Genomic DNA, 25,150 nt, shown 5'->3' on the forward strand with positions numbered 1-25,150 from the left:
TACTGTTGCCATATTTTTTCCCGTCAGCGAATTTCTATGGAGCGTAGCCTTTAACGGATGTGACACGTGGTTGATAGTCAGTTCAAACAAGAGGAAAACAGAAGCTTTTGAAATTTGGTACTGGATGCGTGGATCGAAATTATAATGGAGAAGTACGGAATCGACCTGGGGAACAAAAAAATTTATGGGACAACTTGATTAAAAGAAAGGAAAGGTTGTTAGGACGCATCCTGAGGCATGAAAGTGTCGACACTTTCGTAATGGGAGGGAGCGAGCGGAGTAACAACTGTTAAGGAAGACCAAGGCCTGAATACAATATGCACATTCAAATGACTGTCGACTGTCGAAAGAAACTTTCCCAGGGCCTGCCAGATAGCTGCTAATCCTGGGAAGGGGAGTTGCGTTGGTCCCGAATCGAAAACGACTGGTGGAAGAACGACTAGTATTGGTGCGCCAGAGAACCTTTATGTAGTTTTTAGGTGGTTTCCCACATGCCACAAGGTGAATACTGGACTGATGCACAAGCCCCACTTCCGTTACACAATTTACAAATACTTAGAAAACTTTAGTTCACTTTCACAAGAATAACACAGCCCACAGAAATTTGAAGTACATGTATTCCCTCTGAGAGTAATGGGGTGTTTACAGGAAGGGCATCCAACCACCCCATGAATTTAACCATGCGACATCCGTTCATAACATAGCAGGTCCTCTGCCGATGTGGAACGATAGATCAATAAAAGATATAATCTTTCACAGAACAGATTTAGAAAATTTCTGTTCTCCGTCACTAGAGTAATACAGCCGACAGTTGGAGTAAATTTATTCCCTCTGACGGATAGTGGCGTGGTGACAGGAAGGGCCCCGTGCTTCCCATTAAAAATAACTGTGCTGAATTCGTTCATAACCATTCAGACCATGTGCCGATGCTGGACAAAGCTTAGCAAAAAGTATAATCGTTCACAGGACAGATTTAGAAAACTTTTGCTCAGTTTCACATGGGTAACACAGCCTGCAGACAGTCGAAGAAAATGTACTCCCTCTGAGGAGTAATGAGGTGGTGACAGGTAGGACATCTGGCCACCCGTTAAAATTAACTATGCCAGATCTGTACATAATCACGCCGACCTAGGACAGGGGCTCAGTAAAAGGAATAACCTTTCACATGACGGAGTTAGAAAACTTTTGCTCAGTTCGATATGAGTATCATAGCCCACAGACAATTGGAGTACATACATTCCCTCCATGGGTAATGGTATGTTGACAGGAAGGGTATCCAGCCACTCCTTAAATTCAACCATGCCAAATCCGTTTATAACCATGCAGACCTTGGGCTGATGTGGAACCATGGCTCAGTAAACAGGATAATCTTTCACAGGACAGAGTTAGAAAACTTTTGCTCACTCTCACACGGGTAACACAATCCATGAACAGTTGGAGTACATGTTTTACCTCGATTGGTAATGGGATGGTGTCAGGAAGAGAATTCAGTCACCCATGGGATGGTGTCAGGAAGGGAATTCAGTCACCCATTAAAATTAACCATGTCACATCTGTTCATAATCATGCTGACTTTGTGGCGATGTGGGACGAAGGATCAATAAAAAGTATAATCTTCCTCAGGACAGATTTAGAAAACATTTGTTCTCTTTCACAAGAGTAATACAGCCCGCCGACAATTGGAGTAAATGTATTCCCTCTGATGCGTAATGGTGTTGGGGCAGGAAGGGCATTGGACCACCTATTAAAATTAACCGTGCTGAACCCGTTCATAGCCATGCCGGCCTTGCGGCGGTATTGGACAACGGCTCAGTAAAAAGGATAATCTTTCACGGGACAGATTCAGAAAACTTTTGCTCACTTTCACATGAGTAAAACAGCCCACAGACAGAGTACAAGTATTCCCTTTGATGGGTAATGGTGTGGTGACAGGAAGGACATTGCCCCACCCCTTAAAATTAACCATGCAAATCCGTTGGTAACCATGCTGACGTGACAATGCAGTACAGTGTCTCAATAAAAAAAAATCAAATGGCTCTGAGCACTATGGGACTTAACATCTGAGGTTATCAGTCCCCTAGAACTTAGAACTACTTAAACCTAACTAACCTAAGGACATCACACGCATCCATGCCCGAGGCAGGATTCGAACCTGCGATCGTAGTAGTCTCGCGGTTCCGGAGTGAAGCGCCTAGAACCGCACGGCCACCGCGGCCGGCTAGTGTCTCAATAAGAGTAAAATCTTTCACAGGACACACTTGTCATGAAGAACTACAACAAACCAGTCTACAGGCTGAAGGCCGCAACAACAACAACAATAACAATAATAATAATAATAAGAACAGCAACAGCAACGACAGCAATATTCTTTGCTCTGTGTGTTCGAGCATTGTTCCCCTGTTGAATTAGACTGCTACATGTTAAACAAACACGAGTACTTCGAAAAGTGCTAAGGAATTCTTGTCAGCAGAGTAACACATTGAAATTCCATCATGAAGATGAGTAAATGTGCAGGTCGAATGAAAATTCACCATTGCACTGGGAAACAATGTTTCGTTTGACGGTATTAATTTCACCCATTTCTGACGAATGATCAGAAATTACACTTCGATTAAAGTTCGAGTCAGGCTACTTTGCAATCACATCTATGACTCAGTCCTGAAGAACGAGGCAGATTAGGGCAGAATTCACTGTGTACGATGAGATTACAGCTGGAGTCAAGAATATGGCGGTACGAATTTAGGATTGTTCGTGCACCTACGGCATGCATTCTCCGACAGACAATGAGCGTTCAGTGGTGTTCTGAGCCCCCTTCTCTGAATATCGTATCCAATGCGAGCATTAAAGTGATCGTGGCGTTATTTAGTGAATTTTTATTTCATTTGTTGCAAGTTGTCATCGCTGATGATGGTGGTAAGCGACAAATTGTATATACGCAAGCGAGAGACATAATTTGCAGCATATACACTTTCTTCAAGAGCAAAGCACGTGGATGGGCGTTCCGAAAATGTCACTTGGAACAGGCGACGCGGCAATCCTTGTCCATGCCACGAACAGCGTGAACCGCCGTCGTTCTTGAATCGGACAACAATTGGAACAGAGTTCTGTCTTGAATTGGGAAAGAATGAGGAAGGAGCCATTCCATTATTTGCCTAATTGTGATGTAGTGAATCCACAGAAACCTAAATCTGTGTCGCCAACTAGGTTTTTAAACTGACATGCTCCAGAATATGAAATGCTCCCGAGTGTCACCTCGCTTGTTGAGTCATCCGTTATGAGACTGGCCCTCTGTTGACTTGCAGTCGACTCGGCACATTGTAGGGAGTCTACTGCTTTCTTCTATGATTCGTCCCACATCACCTCGCATACATCTCATCTCCGTCCACTATAGTCGACGAGGTTTCCAATTCAATTGCTCCAGTGATGAGTAAATATTGCCATCATCCACAAAGTGACTATATCTGACAGCTTTTCCAATTCCACATGTTACGTGTCTCCAGTATACCAATTGCTTTATCTGCAGATCAGGCAGCTACTGAGACATTGACACCTTCTCATCAGTTGGTTTCACATACGTCTTCCCACACTTCCAGAACACCAAGTGCCATCCTTGTTTCAAATATACGATTTCACTTTACAAATGACATAAACATGTTGTAGAGTTGCTGGCTTGCATATGATAGTTTTACGCAGTACTGAGATAGTGATCACATAATTCACGTCGTTGTTAATGTCTTTACGTATATGTGAGTTAACGTTTTTGACATTTTTTTTTTTTTCAAAATAAATATCCACGTGAGTGTAGTCCAGTTTTTATTCGTAAAAATAGAGTTGTGTAAAAATGATTTTACACGTGTAATACTGTATTTATTATCGAAAGAAAACCCGTCGTAAATATCTGTGAAGAAACTGTGGCAGAACTGTCGCAGCACAGACAGTTCTGAATGCGGAGGTAGCCAAGGCCGTAGCAGTTGTTCACAGGGCGTATTGCAATTATGGCTGTCATAACTTTTGTCACAGTCGTATCCTATGAGATACAGAGCCAGTGACAAATGGCAGCTACACTCGTGACTTCCCGAAGTCGGTGCCTCGCCCCAGTAAGACCTATGTGGAATCTTGTGAGCTACGGCCGAAGCCTAGCCCCGTGGGTGCACAATGGCTCTGAGCTCTATGGGACTTAACTGCTGAGGTCATCAGTCCCCTAGAACTTAGAACTACTTAAACCTAACTAACCTAAGGACATCACACACATCCATGCCCGAGGCAGGATTCGAACCTGCGACCGTAGCGGTCGCGCGGTTCCAGACTGTAGCGCCTAGAACCGCTCGGCCACTTCGGCCGGCTAACCCCGAAGGATACGGACACAAAAGAATTAATGACATTTAGTTGCTAGTAGGCACTGATTTACATCAATGCGGAAGTTGAAAATTTGTGTCGGACTGGGATGTGAACCCGGGTCTTCTGCTCACTAGGCAGATGCTCTGACCATTAAGCCATCCGGACACAGTGGTCTTCGCAACTGCATAGACTACCCTACACGCCTCCCGCCAGGCCAAAATTCTCAACTTATCCAGACACTACTGACGTAGTGTCCCTCCCCATTACACTCATTAACCACTACGTTTCACCGATTCCTGCAAGAGTTCGAGGGTGGTGTGCATCTGCACCTGAAGGTAACATTGGCCAGCCTCGCCTTAATTACATATATGTTGTCTGCTCTTTCAGACATGTCCGAAAGAATACGGTTGAGCACTTCATACTCTCAGTCAGTATTAAACGTTTGTGCAAGAACCATAGCGTGCGTCTGAGCATTGTCAGAGTTATATATCTTTTTTAGATTTGTGTATGGTACACACAATCCGTTACTTTTTTCTTAATATAAGTAATCCTTGTTTAATTGTGTGCAGCTTTTTTTTTCCTGCTTTCGAAGATCATAAATCTGTTTGTTACTTGATCTAGGTAAATGAAATGGGGCGTACCTGTTATGTACCAAGTTGTAAGGTAAATTACAAGACGAACACGGAAAACGGAAATAAAACAGATTCATTTAAGAATGACACAAGTGTGTTGTTCTACATTATTTTTTAAAACTCAAAAACGGCTGCTATACATGTAAAGTACTTGTAGCCAGTGGTGATGAATTCAATGCAAGTGGGGTTAACAGCAGCGTTAATTCATATTTGTTCCATCTGTGTTGTTGACAGGTAACATCTGTTTCAAACACTAGTATTTGATGACATTGAAAATTTGTTCCTAAGCAGCGCAAGTCACGGAGAAATGTTGAAACAGCTTTTGGAATGACTGACTGTACTCGCTTTTCTGAGATACGTGCTTGTGGTAAAGACGTGAACGAAATCGCTTTAAAAAATGTCACATTTTGCGAAATTTTTCATATACAGTAATATAATAAGGATCAACCGACATGTAAACAATAGCGGACGGAAATTACTAAAATTTTCCAAATAAAATCAGATTCTTGTTTACTGATTAGTCTTTTCCTTAATAGTTTTCCCTCGTGAATGTATGTTCTCCTGTACAACGAGAATCAAAAGCTGTTTTTTTTTTTTTTTTTTTTTTTTTTTTTTTTTTTTTTTTTTTTTTTAGATCAAGATCTAAGGCTGCAAAGATCGAAAACAAAGCGAGAAATCGCCTTGAAGGTAATTTTCATTTAAAGCAATATTTCCGAAGAGTTTTTATTTCCCCTTTTCAGTTCTTTTACGGTGTAATGTAATATACGTGAAGTGCACCGTGTATGACGGTTTAAACGTCTGCAGCATAGTTTCATACTGGAAGTCGCACGGTGAACTGTAATTGCTATACCGCTTGTGCCTGTCAACAGAACTCAGGCTCTGACGTCGCTAGAAGAGTCGTACACCTCCTTCCACGTAATTTGCAGCGCAGTCCATGTGCACAACACAGGCGAGTCTGAAGCTACGGCGCTGTAGTCGCAGTAAACTTGGCCCTCGTAGCACTGAATATCAAATCAAGTACCTTTCAGCCATCTAATTTCCTAACTGTTATTTTATTGGGCCATCAATTTCGGTGATTAACTAGCTATCTTAAGGCCTCTTACCGACGTATAAGAAGATTCCAACCTCGGTTCCGGTCAAAACAGGGGCCAGCATTCAAAGATCGGCGCCGCGCGGGATTAGCCGAGCGGTAGCCGGCACGGTAGCTCAGCGTGTTCGGTCAGAGAGCCGGTTGGCCTCTGTAATAAAAAACTGAGTGGAAGGATCAGCCACCGAACTTGATCAGGATGTCTTGCGACGTCCGCAACGTCCAAACACAACGATCAATAACGAACAAAATGCAAAAAGAAAAGGGAAGAAAAAGCAGTCTAAGGCGCTGCAGTCATGGACTGTGCGGCTGGGCTCGGCGGAGGTTCGAGTCCTCCCTCGGGCATCCTTAGGATAATTATCCTTAGGATAATTTAGGTTAAGTAGTGTGTAAGCTTAGGGACTGATGACCTCAGCAGTTGAGTCCCATAAGATTTCACACACATTTGAACATTTTTTTCAAAGATCGGCACTGTAGATTTCTGCTTGATACAGCGACCACTTCAAACATCATCAGGAGTCAGCAGATGATGACTGAAATCATCGCTATATCAAGCAGAAGTCTATAGATACGAGTCTTTGAATGCTGGCCCCTATTCTGGCCGTAATCGAGGTTGGTATCTCCCTACACGTCGGTAAGGGGCCTGAAAAAAAATGGAAATGGCGTCGTTGGAAGGGAGGCCCTATTCGAGGAAGTTCGGCCGCCGAGGGCAAGTATAATTTGCGCGCTGATGATGAGGCTGAAATGATGATGAGAACAACACAACATGCAGTCCACGAGCGGAGAAAATCTCCAACCCGGCCGGGACTCGAACCCGGGGCCGTTTGCATGGGAGGCGAGCCCGTTGCCACCTAGCTAAGTAGGCGAACAAGGGGCCTGAAGATAGCTAGTAAATCACCGATATTGATAGCCCAATAAAATAACAGTTCGGAAATTATCCAGCTGAAAGGTGTTTGATTTGACATTCTGTACTGAACAGCCGAGTCCTCCAACCCTCTCTGAAAAGATGGACATACAGAGTCCCGTAGCACTGGTTACAAGTCCCGGGAAAAAACCAGACAAATCCATATCCGCGTTCATAACCACGTGCCCTATGTGTCCCATGTGTGCTATCCATGTTACTCTCTGTGACTGATTGGATTTGAGAAATGGCGGAAGGGGCATGCTGTTGAAATCAGCGCCTCCCTGTCAGGTATGTGATGGCTACCATAAAAAACCTATGACAGAAAAAGTGAATGTAAATCAAAAACATCTTCGAATAGTGTGTGTGTGTGTGTGTGTGTGTGAAAGAGAGAGACAGAGAGAGAGAGAGGAAATTTGAATTTTCAGAATTTGAATTCTGTGACTGTACTTACTTTTTGTGTAACACATCTTCTTACAGGAAGTTTCTCCAGGATTAGTTCAAACTGAGAGTAGTTCCCAAAACACGATTGAATACTAAATTACTCATAAATTAAAATTGTTTTTGCACCCTGAAATTATACCCACTAACAGTGGCGTAGTGAGACAATATATTGATTGGTTTATCTGTATTCTGTATATAAGCTTGGGCATATGTGTGTATATATGTGTGTGTAGCGCGTGTGTGCGTGGCTTTCTCTCTCTCTCTCTCTCTCTCTCTCTCTCTCTCTCTCTCTCTCTCTCTCTCCCCCCCTCTCTCTCTGTGCGTGCGTGTGTGTGTGTGTGTGTGTGTGTGTGTGTGTGTGTGTGTGTGTGTGTGTGTGTGAAAGAGAGAGACAGAGAGAGAGAGAGGAAATTTGAATTTTCAGAATTTGAATTCTGTGACTGTACTTACTTTTTGTGTAACACATCTTCTTACAGGAAGTTTCTCCAGGATTAGTTCAAACTGAAGGTGTGTCAAACGCAATGGCTGTTATTCCAAAAGATTTGGCTGACAAATTCAAGGATATGCCCGCCCTGGAATCAGGAGACATAGCGGAAGCCGTTGTTTACATGTTGTCCCAGCATCCTCGCGTTCAGGTGCGTTACTTGCAATATAGAATCAGTAAGCTGAAAATTTGTATTCATACTACGTGTAGATTGATAACTTTGCCTAATTTTAAGAATTTCTTACATAAAATACTTTAATAGTTCAGATGGCAATATTTTATCAATTATTGGTGACTGGTTTTAGCTGAACAATCAGTCATCTTCCGATCAATTAATAAATTAGTGCAGTGTCTATCACAAAACAGGATGAATAACACATGGTCATCAACAGATCTTTACTAAAATAATTTCAGATTTCGTCCATCTTTTCCTAATAATCTCGGGTGGTGAGATGTTTATAGGATAACTATCTAGTGTTAAGGAATCCAGGAGCACAAATCCAGGCACTTCTGTGAATTTCCATAAAGATTACCATGGATTTATGACGCGTAGCTAGGAGGCGTTGTAGGAAAAGCTGAGGTATGATCGGGTAGCTTAGGAAAAAGGTAGATAACAATGACTGTTTTTATTGTTAGGGCTTCAAATTTATTTCAGTGATAGATAAACAAGGCATGAACAACAAATTTGAATTACGAGGACTTATTTTGATGGTCTAAATTACATCTAACATAACTCAGCGCTGTGCAATATACGGTTATACAACATACACAGGTACTCTGAGGAGCACAAACAGGCGATGTTCAATTTTCTGTCTGAGGCATGGGACCACCGATACTTACACAAGTCATCTTCGATCCAACCTGTGCGAGCCTCATGGCCACACTTTATAAACATTTTACCCAACATCTGATTTTCTTGTTGACGAGAAGGTCTCTTTGCTAAGAAGACAAGGTGTTTCATTCCCATCTTCAGAACAGCTGCTTGCCTTACTCTTCTGACCCTTTTTTACGGTATAGACCCGGAGTCCAGAATTTCTTTTAACCCGGCGGGAAGACGCTTTTCTTGCACTGAGTTCAGTTTTGCTGGGAGGCTGTGACCACGGCGCATTTTCCTCTTCACCCGGTTGGTCATGGTCCGTCGTAATGAGGAACTGGCCTTACACTCTGCGGTGAAACACTGAATTAGGATTGTGTTTGTACATCAGTCGACGAACCAGGATGTGGAGAAGAAGCAGTAACTGACTCTATCGTATTCTGCGAATCTACCGTTATTCATTCTGTTGTATCTGATGGTGCATATTCCTTCCTGCCAAATGCATTTGCATTAAGCAGGAAAATACCCGTCTCTTTAAATCCAAATAGGTCGTTTTGCATTGTTGCTGTTCTACTATACGCAAGTCCGAACAACTGAGCTATTTGATACTGGGTTACCATCGTTCCCATGTGGCTAATAAGCCATGTCTCAATTTCCTGACCGTATAAAGCGCTTAATGGTCCCAGCTCAAATGAAAATATACCTCTTCAGTAATGAGTAGTTAATCAAATTATTAGTGACAAAATTAATCTCCAAACTGGCGCAAAATCATGTTAACTCGAGATATAATTGTTAAACTGTCGGGTATAATTATTAAATTGTCGTTATTAAGACGTGTACACACAACTACCACGCCGTTAAAAGCATGTACTTCATATATTACAAATATGAGCTATATGTAACGAAGTCAAGGGGTAATGTATCAGGAAATTCCAGTTTTACACCATTGCTGCTACCCGTTGTACCCCAGCTCTACCTTATCTGCAAAGTTCCTTTTGCATAAGAAAGAAGGTGAAGAATCGTTTAACATGGCATGCGTTCATAAAGCCTGTTAAAAGGTATTACTCATTATATTACTTGTAATACGATGGTATAAGTCCATTTCTGAGTACAAAACATCACAAAATAAGGTAAACAACCACAAAAATCTAACAAATTATTTTGCTCAACAACAATGCGTCTGACGCTACCAAGCCTCATGGCGGTAATGAAATTGCTGGCTGTCTTCATGTTCTAAGGTCAAAAAAAGAATGTTATCAAGTACTTGGGTTCCTAGTTTTACCACCATGCCCGACTATACCCGAACTTCTCCTACGGGAGTACTTTCTTATAGCGGCACCAGGTATTCCGCATCACGTGCTTACTGGTAGATCTGTCACTTTCCTTCGCCCTGTGTTACGCAACGGATTGAACCGGTAGCAAACTCCAGGAAACTAAAAACATTCAGCAACTTTCAAGGTTGTTTACCAGACGCTGTCGTAATGTAATATTAACTGATATCAACTACAGACAGGGATCATCAAATACGTAGGCGGCACATATGTGACTGTCACTGCGGGAACTGTGGGGTTTATTCCGTTGGCCTAAGGGACTGACTTTCCCCGCTCAAGCATGGAAAACACTTAGCTATAAACCAAGCAATAGTGTTCCTAGTTGAAGGTGTGTGAAGAAGAATTACAGTATCTGCTGGATGGAATGAACATGCTAATGAGTACAGAATATGGATTGAGAGCAAATCCGCCCGGGTTCGATTCCCGGCGGGGTCAGGGATTTTCTCTGCCTCGTGATGACTGGGTGTTGTGTGATGTCCTTAGGTTAGTTATGTTTAAGTACTTCTAAGTTCTAGGGGACTGATGACCATAGCTGTTAAGTCCCATAGTGCTCAGAGCCATTTGAACCATTTGAGAGCAAATCGAAGAAAGACGAGAGTAATGAGAAGTTGCAGAAACGAGAACAGCGAGAAACTTAACATCAGGATTGGTGATCACGAAGTAAACAGAATTAATTAAATCTACTACTTAGGCAGCAAGATAACCCATGATGAGCGGAAGAAGGAGGATATAAAAAGCAGACTGGCACTGGCAAAGAGGACATTCCTGGCCAAGAGAAGTCTACCAGTGTCAAACATAGGACTTAATTTGAGGAAGAAATTTCTGAAAATGTACATTTGGAGCACAGAATTCTGTAGTAGCTAAAGACGGACTGTAGGAAATCGAGAACAGAAGAGAATCGTAGCATTTGAAATGAGGTACTACGGAAGAATGTTGAAAATTAGGTAGACTGGTAAGGTAAGAAATGAGGAGTTTCTCTACAGAATTGGAGAGGAAAGGAATATATGGAAAACACCGACAAGAGGAAGGGACAGGATAATAGGACATCTTTTAAGACATCAGGGAATAACTTCCATGCTACTAGAGGGAGTCGTAGAGAGTGAAACCTGTAGAGGATGACTGGTATACATCATTCAACAAATAATTGAAATAATTGAGGAAGTATGTTGCAAGGGCTACTCAAGAAGAGGTTGGCACAGGAGAGGAATTCGTCACAGGGGGCACCGATCCAGATCCAGTCAGAAGACTAAAAAAAAAAGGTTTGTGGTAGTAGACTAGTAGAACACTGGCGCGTTTCCCGACTCACCATCGTCACACCGCTTCACCGTCTGCTCACGCGACGACACTTCGATTAACTGAGTTGATAGACGTTCCCTCTCAATGGCAGCCAGAGAAAGTTGGTAATAGGAAAACCACCATTGATGTTGGAACCGACGAAGACTACCACACATCATACACACACTGTGCAGCGAAAAGGAGTATGTTTTCCTAGAAGCTGTATCATGGTAATCTCTAACTTTGTAAAAATTTAGAAAGGTACCGTTTTCCCCCATTCAGTTTTTGCGGGGCGTAACTAAAAGAACGACAGTTTGGTAACGTTGTATGAATCTGTGAGTGTAATGTATGAATCTATGAGTGCAATTATGAAATCTGAATATTTTTCAGAGCCTGCAAAACATGAAGTTTTATTGCCAAACTGAAATTAAGACACAGTAGGAATTAATGAAGTCAAATGACTGGAGAATACAGAATTTGGATTAGAGCTTTGTACAATGCTCTAACAACATCAACGGCTGGTGTAATAGAGAGTTAGATAACAGAGTAGGACATTTCGACTAGGTGACACCACTATTCTTCTGAAGTTCGAAAGAAAGGTAATGCACACCTCTATTGTCCAAGTTTGCATGTTCACGCTACCAGCTGATGATGACAAAACAGAGGGGAAGTTTTAGAAAATGGAGAAATTAATAAATTGTGTGAAGATCAATAAGAATCTAATAATGTGGAGAGGCAGCAATAATACAATATATAAGGGAATAGAAGAAAGAAATACCAACGAAGCTAGAGTGAATGGATCACAGAACAAACTTGGTCATTGCGCTCTCCTCCCCCTCCCTCGTTTCAGTAGTATAATTATGGAGCTTCTGGTCCACGGTATATGTACTTACAAAGCCACATGCCCCAGTTGTGCAAATGGAGGGGCGAGTTGGTTGGCTCCTTCGTAAGCCACGACTCTTTCTTATAAGGACGACAGTCAGTGATTCTACACTAAAACACACCCATATTTTGCCCTCACAATCGTATTTTCCAACTTCTTCTTAAGCCGCATTTATTTTGTTGGAAACAGGCCAGTCAGAGAGCTCCTTATAGAACACATATAGACACATGTTTTGCTCTCCCAACTACAGTCCAATATTGTCCCACCCATTAAAAACGGAACAGTGTTATTGTTCTATGAGGGCATGCTGATGTAACTCCTCTGAATCTTTTATGTGAGAGCTGTTAAGACTTTTCAAATAAAGCAAACATTATTAATATTCTACACCTTTGTGCTTCATGTCTACGTATTTATTTCTCAACAGAGTCACCATGGCGATGCACATATTTCTGCAAACGAGAGACCAGTTTGTTGGTACCATCACTGTAGAATGTTAGACTTCGTTGACAGAGCCACAATCTCACCTCTGCTCGCAGCGCTTAATCGCTATAAAAGTTAAGCCCTCGAAGGAGTTCTTTAAGTTTTGGAAACAGATAAAAATAGGATGAGACCAAGTCAGGACCTTATGGAGGATGATTGATGACTTCAGTTTTATTAGGTCTCTCCACATTCGTTCCTTTTACTGTGTGTCAGGGCGCTGATGACCTCGATGTTGAGCGCCCATAAACCCCAACACACACACACACACACACACACAGTGAAACGAAGGCTTTGTATTGCTGCAGATGTCACAGCACTCGTGCGTGGTCTGGCGTTGTCATGATGAAGGAGGGGGTGCTCCATTGCTCCATGTGTGCATGAGCTCTTCGAATTCGAAACTCGATTGTAGTACGCTGTTTCTCACGCGCCAATGGAGCTACGTTACACAGCGCCATGTTGCACGCTACATCTCGGAGCCCTCTAGCGGCAGGGGGCTGAAAATACATACACATGAAGAATAAAGATGCTGGATGTTAATAACTCTGGCTTTATTTAAAAATCTTTAAGAGTTTTCACACAAAAAATTAGGAGGTATTACTTCTCAGCACGCCCTCATTTAATAGTATTTAGTCCATTTGGCTCACTTCATTGATTCTGCTGGTGTACGTTACAGGTTAAGGTATACGCTCGACAATGTCTGTCATTTGATCTTTGCAGCAAAGTAAGATAGCACTTTAAAGAAGTATGTATTATTTGTCAAAATACGTCATGATTTGTTCTTATTGATCCAGCTTACAGGTTAAGGTACACTATGCAACAACTTTTGTTCGATCTTTCTGCACACTTGATGCAAGGCACAAGTGAGCGTCAGGTTAGGTGTCACAATATTTTCGCATCTAAATTGTACTGTTTGTCACAAACTCACCTTAGTTTGGTTACAACTGATACGCTACATGCAAGAGTCCAGTGATCAGAGAACAGATTATGCGGTGATCAAAGCCTCCCTCCTCACTACTGGAGCCCACGCAAAGCTGGTGTACGTCCTGTGTACAACACTTCTTCTAGTCAAAAGTATTCAGGAATATTCATTTTGCTTTCTATTTCCTGTATATGAATATTAGTAAGATATTCCACGCGCTCTTGGTTGTACGTTGCCAATTCTTTGCTATATACCAGCGGAATCTGTGTATAGAACATTAAATTTACCACTTTAATAAAAGAGTGGTCATTAAATTAAGTTATTCCATTAGTTTTCAGCTTTGTTGCTAGATAAAGAATATCGAGATTTTTTTTAAAAAAAATAGAGGTGGAGCCCCTCCACGCCCACACGGGCATGATGGCCAACTCAAAAGGTCTACTGTCATCTCTGCAAAAGAGTTAGTTTTCTCTAAAGTGAGGTATCGCAGGATGTGGGTATTGCGATGTTTTCGTACGTCTGGTTAAGGTTAACCATTAATACGCGCTAATCGGGAGATCGATTGGGTCGAAAGTCGAACGTCGACTAGCGGCTTGAAGGGCAGAGGGAAAAAAGTGCTAAGGCAAGAGCCAAGGGAATAAAACGAGCAGTAGCGGATGTCTTGTTGCCTGCGACAGGTCATGCAAGGGTAGGCTTTGTTAGTTGAGGGTATCATGCATGTCCATGCCTTTGCCGTTGTGCGGTGCTGCTACTCGGTGGCTGCCGCTGGGTGCCGGTGTTGATCTCTCGGCCAGCATCAGCAAACCTGTAACAGTTTCATCATCGTTTTGTGTCCGATATGTCAAACGTCAGATGAACAGTTTAGTGTGATGTTGGCGATCTGTTTGTGCGTTAGTGGGCGAGCTCGTCGGTTTCCCTGCTTTAGCCTTTTGGTCGGCTTTAATAGCAGCTGACTTATCCAGTCAACGTTGCTGATATGCAGGGGCTTGCCGACGTTTCTCGCTTGTTGGTATATGTTAGCTTGCCATTCGTTGTGAAGACCCACGGTGCGTGTGTAGCGTGGAGCGTTGCTAATGATGCGTAGCACTTTGTTCTGTGTGATCTGCAGGCGGCACAGGCATGTAGGAGCTGCATATCCCCAGACGCGAGCTGCGTACGTCATCAGAGGTCTAATCAGTGTCATGTATATGGACCTCGACACCCTCCTATTCAGTGTACTTTCCGTGTTGAGCATTGGGTAGATTTGTTTGAGCCTCGCGTGCGCTCTGTTGGCAACGTATTCCATGTGGTCCCCCCATGTAAGTTTCCGGTCCAGCCAGACACCGAGATATCTGACTTTCTCTCGGAAACGTATTGGGCGTGTATGTAGGGTTATCTGTCTACAGTGTTCATGTTTGCGCAGTAGTTTCGGTCTACGTGTGAACAGAATTGCTTCGCACTTGTCAACGTTTACTTAAATGCGCCATCGTTTCAACCAAGGATCGGCAGTTCTGAGAGTCTTCTGTATTCGTGAATTAATGTTAGACTGTTTCCAATCTTGCGCATGGATGACTGTGTCATCCGCGTAGATGGCTAACGTCGTGTTTTGTGTTGCTGGGAAGTCGTTAATGAACAAGTTGAAGAAGATGGGCTCTAGGATGCTTTCCTGGGGAACTCCATCTTGGATACCGCGTTGTGTCGATTGTTTGCCATGCACGTCAGTGTTGAAACATATGTTCGTGAGATATGAGTTGTATGAGACGTACAAGACCGTCCGGAAGACCAGCTTCTCTTAGTTTGCGTATAAGGCCGTTGTGCCAAAGACGGCCGAAAGATTTTTCGATGTCCAGGAACACGGCCCCTGTGGCTTTATTCATGTTGTAGCCGAGTGTTATTATGTTCGACTACGCGGAGGAGTTGTGTTGTTGAGTGGTGATTCCTAAAGACGAACTGCTCCGGTCTTAGGGTGTCATTGGCGACGCAGTGCCTAGTGATGCGTTTTAATATTACCTTCTCAACAATCTTGCTGAGCGAGCACGGCAGACTGATGGGTCGGTAATTTTGTTGGAGGGAGTGGTCTTTCCCTGGCTTCCTGAACATCAGGACCTTGACAGCCTTTCAAAAGTCAGGGAAGTGTTGGTGTTTTAGGATGGCACTCATTATGTGTGACCGGCCGCTGTGGCCGAGCGGTTCTAAGTGCTTCAGTCCGGAACCGCGCTGCTGCTACGGTCGCAGGTTTGAATCCTGCCTCGGGCATGGATGTGTGTGCTGTCCTTAGGTTAGTTAGATATAAGCAGTTCTAAGGTTAGGGGACTGATGACCTCAGATCTAAAGTCCCATAGTGCTTAGAGCCGTTTGAGCCGTTATGTGTGCAAGGTATTCTACGGCTCTATCCGTGAACTCCTGGAGGATATGGTTTTGAATGCCATCGGGCCGAGGGGCTTTCCTGGCATTGTAATTTTTGATAACCCATGTAATTTCATTTGTAATAGTGCATCTAATCTCGTCGCGCGTGGGCTGGGCTACAAGTCGTGTAACCTGGTCCGTTTCAGGTGTGAATACTCGATCTGAAGTAGCCAAATTCGGCATTAAAGACGCTGCAAGTGTTGTGGTCATAAGCTCTGCCTTCTCCGTCGCGAAGCAAGCTGGGCTGCCTCGTTCTTGTAGAATGGGAATGTAATGTTTCTCCCTGGTGAAGTGTCTGGCTAGCATCCACACGTCAGGACGTGTGAGCCCTGCGAGTTCCTGTCCCCATTGTTCGTTTCGAAATGTCTGTACTTTTTTCCGTATTATACCGTGGAGTCTGTTGACGTGCAGTTTATAGAACGGGCGCCTGGTACGCTGCCAGTATTTCCTGAGGCGGTTCGTCATTGAGATAGGCACGGGATCTCCTGGGGCAGGGCCGTCTAGTGTTATGTTTAAGTTTTCCTAGCAAACATACGATTCAAGTACATTTACTATATTAGAGGAAATAAAACATCTGATAATAAACCTATATTTCAAATTCAGAGGAGGATGTAGGTTTATTATCAAATTTGTTGTATTTCCTCTAATATAGTAAACGTCCTTGAATTCTATGTTTGCTAGGAAAACTTTAACATACCACCACTTTCCATAGCATTTTTACAGTAAGTGCTAATATTTTGTATTTCACAAGTGTATCCAGATTTTTTCGTATACTGTGTTTGAACTACATGAAATCTATAGGCCTTGCTTGCATAACTGCAATAGCGTGTTATTTTTCCTTGCTGACTTGCATGCATACATTTCTTAGCTCAATACCCTTCGTGCTACAAGCATGTGGCAAAGAGGGATGAGAGGGGAAGCTATAATTTATAACTTCGGAATGGATGATGTGTTCGACCCTGTGAAAGCCTGTAAAGGTATTAAAAGTCAACAATCCGTATTTACAATGTGGTCTATTGTACTCCATGCAAATCACTTCTCTGTGTTGTAAACCGTCAAATAGATTACAGAACATTTACAGCATTGTGGTTAACAGAGCTCTGCAATATGCCTATCGTGATAATAAGAGTACACAAAAGTTGATTGACGTTCAAGTGAACTTTCCAGAGAGTCCAGATTAAGAAAAGATTATAAGCTATGTTCTGTTTCCCTATAGTTTTAATTATTTACTTTTAAATTATATGGTGATTGTTAAAAAAGACTCCAACAAGTACAAAATAAGTGTTGTATTAAATGTGGAGAAACCTAACTTTCTCCAACCAGGAGCTCCATCAAATACAGATAATGCTAAATCAAGATTAACTGCAACAATTAATGTTATTCTGCAGGTCCTAAGAAAAAGAAGCAATGAATTAGAAATACATAAACTGTTCCATAGTACAGAAATTACCCCTTTAAGTGCAGTTACTTTTTATGTGTGTACAAAAGAAAAGTAAGTATGGAACAGATCAAAAAATACAGAGTGTTGTCGGAAAAAGAACAAGCCATTGTAGTTGCGCAAGCAAAGCTTATAAATTATTTTAAACAACGTATACGGAAAACTCTGAACATATCTCGGGAATGTAGGATATAAGCACTTACAGTAAGAATACTGTGGAAAGTGGCCATATTTTGAAATACTCACAGAAAGCACTGGATCCAAGACATATACTACATTAGAGGATATATGACATGTGTTTATGAACATTCGTACGTTTCTGATTTGTTTAAAAAAGATGGTCACATGGTATCTTAATGTAGTGGTCTGAACACAGCGTATCTAACAACAGAAAAGTCATTTGCAGTGTTCAGATGTGATAGAATAACCAGATTTAACGGTTATTATTTGGCGACAGTATAGGGAAGAGTTGACAACAAACACCATAGAGAATGTGGAATGGCTTAATAATATTACTATGGATGAGATACAAATCAAAATTAAAAGTCCTAAATTCTCTTAGCTACAAGAAGTGTTGCACAGTGGTATATGTGGCTTCCAGTATTGGGCAGGCGGAACCTCCCATCAACATACATGCTGCATGCACTTTGATCATCAGACTCTTGTAAGTGATGTTTCAGTTTTATCCAGACTAAGGCGACTTTATAACAAATAATACAGATACTTTAGATCTGAAAATAGCATTTTAGCAGTGTATTTGCGGGTTATGTGCACCGTACCTAGTGGGGTGCAAAGCTTGAACTACTGTAGTCGGCAAGTATAACTGAACGCATAAGTTACAGCCACAGTATCCATAAAGAGAGGCACATGTGTTTTTCATGTTATAGAGCAATAATAGAGCAATTTAGACTTTGAAACAACATTGTGAAACTTAACTTGAGGGTCTCTCTTCCCTTGCAGCAAAGTGGGTACAAAGATAGAAGTATGAAAATGAGAACATCCAGAATGGATTGCAGACCTCACATTGTAGATGGGACAAATTCTGACAAACACACACCAGATCGCTAAGCTCACTGAGGTCAAAACTCGAGGTCTTAAGTGTCCATTGTCGCCTTGAAAGAATTGCAAGGATTTTTTCTAAACTTTTTGACTGCACTGCCAATCCCACATCTGTTTTTAAGCTGTTTCCGAGACCGTTTGCCTTTTCAGTTGAAAGCACCCCTGTGTGTTTGTAGATGTAACTGGCTGGTCTGCAGCGTAATTCCCATTTCATAGACAAATCCGTTTATGCTAAAATTCTGCAGGACGTCTACTTGTTTTCCTCAAGTACAGTTTCCACGTCTCCGTAATTATATTGCAAAAGGGATACAATACTTCGATCACCATACGTGTGTGAGAGGCCTTTTCTCGATTATGAATCTGAATAAGTCAGATTTACATCGCAACTTGAGTGCAAATCGTCTGCGTCTGCCTACAAGCTGACAGTTTGTACCAGATAAAAATTATATTAAGTATTCAGCATGCCAAAAATAATTAAATAGCACTGAAAATTTGTTTTGTGTTTGAGAAATGTGAAATGCAAAACCAAGTCATTTGCAGTGTGACTGCTTTGCCATTGAAATGCAGTGTGCTCACAGTTTTTCCCCTCCTAATGCCTAGACAGCGTGATGTGCTGGTGGGGGAAGTGTGCATCAAGGCTGAGCGCCATGGCACACACACCAGGACACAGCTAGTGAACCGAATTTCGACCACACCTGCTTCAGACGACGAAACCACTCTTCGTTGCAGTGGTGTTCGTAGGTTGTCACAGTTCTAGTAGCAAAGAGGAAGGTGCATTGGAAGGAAAATTTCGGCGCACTAAAAAGAGATCGTCAAGACTCACAGCAGGTACTCATAGCCAACTAGTAAACATAAAGACCTGACAGCTGGTTTCTTAGCCACAATAATGTTCGGCGCTACCAATCAAGTATTTACTTTTATATTTAGTTGTAACAGGCTCCAAAAATTCTAGGTCACACGTCTTATGTCTTCAGGCATTGCTGCTTGTGACTATGCATCGCTTATACAGTGACTCGTCTGGAAGGTGAGTAATTTTCAATGGACAAAGGGCTACTATGGTGGTGCAATTGTTAATATGCTCAGTTATCAGAAAACATCTGGATAGAAAAATGGTATAGTGAGTGGATTCCACTGATAAAAACATGAAACAAATATGATGGAAGTTATTTTAAAAAATTGGGACTGTCTTGTAAAAACTAGGGCTGTCTTTTAGTATTAGGCTAATTGAGGTCTGTTACGGGTTCCATCTCCTTCTTGGGCTGCCAGGATCTCGTTTTCCTTTTGGTTTAAAGTTCCAATTCTATTGCACTCCAGATTTTCAACTGCCTACAAATATCTTCATTTCGTGTATTATCTATTCTTTTTCATTCCTTCGCCGCTCTAATAAATCTCATTTTTATTTCTTGTATTTGTTTTCCTTCCTATTTATTCAATACCGATGATTCACTTCCGATTCACTTCCATAAAATAGAGAGGGCAAATTTTTTAATAAAATTGCAGTCCTTTTTCTTCAGTTGTTTGAGCGTATAAAGGTATAAAACTTAATCATTTGCAAGACCTTAACACCATTCTCACTTCTTGTTGCAGGTGCACGATGTAATTGTAATGCCAACTGGCCAACCGATCTAAGATAAAGATACATCCTGTATCCATCTGTTAAAGATTGCATAGCACCAAATATTTCTTAGTGGTGATGTGAGAACAATAATGCTATATTACTATTTATAATTGGAAATGTCTTATACAATAAATAGTTCCTTGTTAAATAGTGTGTCTCTGTGTGTTATTTTTTTATACCCAGCCAGACTTCCCACAAATAGGTACAAGTATACTACATTTCAGAATGTTCGTCTACATTATGCGAGTTTGTACATTGTATTTGATAACTTATGTCATTCAAAGTTGTTTCAAGGCAAGAGGACGTAGGTAATCGATGAGTTTCATGCATAGATCATGACATATTGGACTTCCATTCCTTCTGTGGCAAATTTTGTAAGATGAGTGACAGCTGCTTCATCAGTAGACCCAAAAAATGTTTATAGGACGACAGCCGAAATTTCTAAAACTGTCGGTTCAAGTTTTTAGTGATCTTTTAGGTCCACATTGATAAGTGCAGGCTAACACTTTGCAAGTGTTATTTAGTATAAAGTGCCAAATATAGCTACTAATTTAGCTATAACTTCTGCACAAGTAGGTACAAGGCAGGAACTGAACAAACAGTCGATTTTTCTCTTTTCACACATAAACACGTTATCAGACACTGAGTAGGCACTTCATATTTTTGTGTTCCATACATTGTTGTTGTTATCTTTGTAGTCTGAAGACTGGTTTGATGTAGCTTTTCGCGTTAGACTAACGGAACAAGCTTGTTCATCTCTGTGTGGCTACTACAACCTCGAATATTCGAACTTTCTTGAAGTATTTAAACCTCAGTCTAACTTTTTTCACGACCGACATCTCCCTCCAGCTCCAAACTGACAGTTCCTTGATGCATCACTATATCTTGTCAGTCGCACACTTATTTTTACCCAAGTTGTTCTATGAATTCCTTTTCTTCCCAATTGTCAGTACTTATTCATTAGTTATCGGAGTCACCCGTTAATCGTACACTTGTCAATTCCTCCACACAAATACCTTCAAATGGCTCTGAGCACTATGCGACGTAACTTCTGAGGTCATCAGTCGCCTAGAACTTAGAGCTAATCAAACCTAACTAACCTAAGCACATCACACACATCCATGCCCGAGGCAGGATTCGAACCTGCGACCGTAGCGGTCGCTCGGTTCCAGACTGTAGCGCCTAGAACCGCACGGCCTCTCCGGCCGGCCAGTGTTAGCAAATTTCTGCTTCGTAGAAATGCCTTTCTTGCTTTTGCCAGTCCACATTTTATATTCGCTCTTCTTCTCATGTTGTCACTTATTTGCCACCCAAATAGCAAACATCATCTACTACTTTTAGTGTTTCAATTTCCTAATTAATTCTCTCAGTATAATCTGATTTAATTTGACTACGTTCCATTAATCTTCGTTCATGTTTGTTGATATTCATTTTGTAACCACTCTTCACGCATCAACATTTCCTCCAAGTTCTTTGCTGTGTCTGACAGAATTACAGTGTCATTGGCTAACCTCGAAGTTTTTATTTCTTCTCCCTAAACTTTAATCCCCATTCCAAATTTCTCGTTGGTATCCTGAACTGCTCGCTCATAGTACAGATAGAGTGGCACAAGGGCTACGCTCTAACTATGTCTCGCACCTTTGCCCAAGTTCTGCCTTACTATAATTTCGTCGAGTCTAAAAACCGCAGTCCGGTTTGTATACTAGTTTCAGAGAACCTTTCTAAAATAGGACCACCTGAAACCAGAGAAAATCAGTTACTGTTCAGACAATATAGTAAAATACTGTCGAATCCAACTCTTCCTAACGCTAAGGCCTGACCATATGGAAAATAGGTGAAGAGGTGTTGTCCTGCGATCCAGGAAAGTAATGGAAAAGATTGTGGAATATACACAAAGTCAAGAATAGAAGCCTGGTTTACGATCCAAACATACTAGCAGAGAGCTTTAACCTTTCGGGAAGAGTATGGACTACCGTAAACCGCTTGAGGAGAGACGTCAGAGAAGGTAGGAAGATTATGACGATACGGAAACTCTCGGACGTCCTTCAGTGCCAGTGTGAACTCAACCAATGGATGGACGACCTGACCGAGTGCACTCTGCATGGCTTTAATGGTGAACTTGAGGACACACATTAACTCCGGACAATGCCATCGAGTGGCCTAAAAATAAGTCTTATTGTGTAAAATTTTGTGTTATGTAGTACTGACTCTGTGTTATTTTATGCTGTAATCTCTTTTAGTATTTGCCTTGTAAATGCCGAACGAATAAATAAAAAAAGATCGTAGGACATCACGGAATAAATTCTGTGGTACTTGAGGGAATACGCTGAAGTGGATGAAAGAGATTGGAATATATCAAACAAATAATGGAAGATATTGTGTGTAAGTACTACTCCTAGTAAGGAGTTTATGAGTTTGGTGGAGGAGAAAAGTACATGGCCGACCACATCAAACCAGGGATAAGACTGAAGGAAAAAGGAAAGCATATCTAAAGTATTCTGAAAAGAACGGAATTTTCGTGCGCCAATGTTTCTCGAGTAATGGGACAGGAAATCAAAAACGTCAGGTATTGCGTTAGCAGGGGTGCTAATGTGATTAAGAATAGGAGCAACAAGCATGCAATGACAGCTCGTGTGACTGCAAATACGTTATGGAAACTTATCTTTCTTTTACAAACAAATTTAAATTAGTGTATTACTAGATGACCCTGGAAGTCTGCCAAATAAAAATTAATTTGACAATTCATATAATTCTCTAGTATTGTTCTTCCGAATTCTAAATATGGACAAAAAATGCTGTAGTGAAATAAAAAGCTTTACGAACAATATGCAGTTCTGTCTTACAATTCACCAAGTACCTATATTTTACTTGTCTTCTTGACTGAACTGGGTCCAGGAACATAGGAACGATAGAACCACCAGAACGAAAAATGTAAGTAATAACTAATTGAAAATAAAGAGCAGTGTAACAGAGATCACAAACTTTAACTACAATTAATACAAGGGGCATTCAATAAGTAATGCAACACATTTTTTCCTGAGATTAGGTTAGTTTTGTTCAAGATTCCAATACACCATATTATTCCCCACTCTTTTGGCTACAAAACCCTATTGTTCAACATTTTCTCCGTTCAGTGCGACGGCCTACGTCACCTTATTGGGAAAGCTGCGTGTCCGCGTTGTACCACTCTACTGGTTGACGTCGTAGCCAATGTGTTGCTAGATCAGCAACCTCCCCATCGTCCACTTACTGCTTTTCCAAACGGGTAGAAGTCGAAAAGTGCGAGATCCGGGCTGAAGGGTGGATAACGAAGCATAGTCCAATAGTTCTGTGAGCTGTTCTCGGGCGCGCAGACTTGCATGAGGCCTTGCGTTGTCATGGACAAGGAGCAGTTAGTTTGCATTTTTGCGTCGACGAACACGGTGGAATCGTTTCTTCAATTTCCTGAGGGTCGCACAATACACTTCCGATTTGATCTTCGTACCATGAAGGAGGACATCAAATAGAACAACCCCTTCAGAGTTGCAGAAGACCGTCGCCATAACTTTACTTGCTGAGGGTCCGGCTTTGAAGTTTTTCTTCAGAGGGGAGGTCGTTTGCCGCCACTCCTAGAACTGCCGTTTTGTTTCTGGTTCGGAGTGATAACTGTCACTATCAGCCTCGTAACACGCAAGGGATTCTGCACAGATGGTACTTCGTTGTTCTTTACGGTCTTCTGTTAGGCCACGAGGCACCTAGCGGGCGCACGGCTTTGAGTACACACAGGAAATCGGACAGGTTTACGCGACATTTCTGCGATGATGACCGACGCCTCGCCCAACGAGTCATCGTACTTTTGTTCACCGCCAGGTCTCTTTAGACATTCTTCAAGGACCTATGAGTACCTTCAATGCTCTTGTTTTCCACCAAAGCATATCAGCTCTCTGCTGAGAAAATACCTCCGTTTCAGACGCCGTTTTGAAAGATACGTATATCGCCGCCACCTATCGGAACTTCATGGAACTACAGGGTCTCAAGCGACAATATTCCACGATGTCCTACAACAAATGCTGCATTTTTTCAACCGAAATTGGCCGAGAAAAACATTTTTTGCATTACTTATTGAATGGCCCTCGTACATCCCGTTACTTGTGAAAAACCTTTATATATCTCCTTAAAACCCAATTAACCCAATGATACATCGCATAAGTCATTTACTAGGTCGTGAATGAACTACTGTTCAGCTACATGGAAAAAGAACTTCTCTTGACACAAGAATAATTGCAACTCAAATATGTATAAGAGTTTGCAGGGTACAGGACTGTACTGCTGGCTGCACAGAGTTCCAGAGACAGACGAACCGTTCACCTTGTCGCGTGCCGTAACACGCTTATCGCTTATGGTTACTCTGACACATCGCCGATACCGACACAATGCTTCCGAGACAACCGGGCACGTGGCTTTGACATGTGACGTAATACCGCCATCGTTACATCGGCAAATCGCCGGTACTGTCAGTAGTGTTTGCAGTCTCCGTGGACTCGTCTAACTAGTCCCACAACCGAGCCAATAAGCGGAGTTCGCAAAGTGATAGACATCGAGAAATACTAGGTGCGCGTGACCCTAGTTACTGGCGCCAGTGCCGGCATCGCCTGTGCTGCCGTAGTGCAGGTGCTGCTGAAGTATGGACGCATCGTCGTGGAATGGCCAGGAGGGTTATGGTATTCCTGGCTGTGGCCGCCAGTATTTTATTTTGCTAGAAGCTCGGCCTGATGCAGCGTGATGCACGTGAAGTAGTGTGAGTGTGGTACAAGCAGCAGATGGTGCAGTATGTACCATTCCAGTGGGAGAGTCCACCAATTGTACTGAACTTGCTTCTGATTGGTCGGCACATTCGGGTGTTAGGCGCCAAAATGTTTAACTTCTCTTGTTAATTATTTATATGCTTTTTATTGTACTTAACCCAGTTTTCAGTATGACAGTATCTCATGGTTACCCGACGGGTCTAACGTGTTTGTTTATTAAATTTCACTAGTTTTGAGAAACGTAAAAGTAATGATATTACAACCGAAGTGCTTTGGACACC

General features: G+C 42.0%; 1 protein-coding gene across 1 annotated transcript in view; it reads left to right on the forward strand.

Moving 5' to 3' along the window:
- LOC126419068 (farnesol dehydrogenase-like) overlaps positions 1-20,178 on the forward strand; it is a 58,272-nt gene extending 38,094 nt beyond the window's left edge. Inside the window, exons 5-6 of the mRNA XM_050086149.1 lie at positions 7,879-8,037; positions 20,055-20,178. Coding sequence (XP_049942106.1) covers positions 7,879-8,037; positions 20,055-20,096 — 201 coding nt within the window. The 3' untranslated portion in view covers positions 20,097-20,178. The remainder of the gene's footprint in view (positions 1-7,878; positions 8,038-20,054) is intronic.
- Positions 20,179-25,150: the final 4,972 nt, after the last annotated feature.

This window comes from Schistocerca serialis, chromosome 9, assembly GCF_023864345.2.
Source record: "Schistocerca serialis cubense isolate TAMUIC-IGC-003099 chromosome 9, iqSchSeri2.2, whole genome shotgun sequence".
Lineage (NCBI taxonomy): Eukaryota > Metazoa > Arthropoda > Insecta > Orthoptera > Acrididae > Schistocerca > Schistocerca serialis.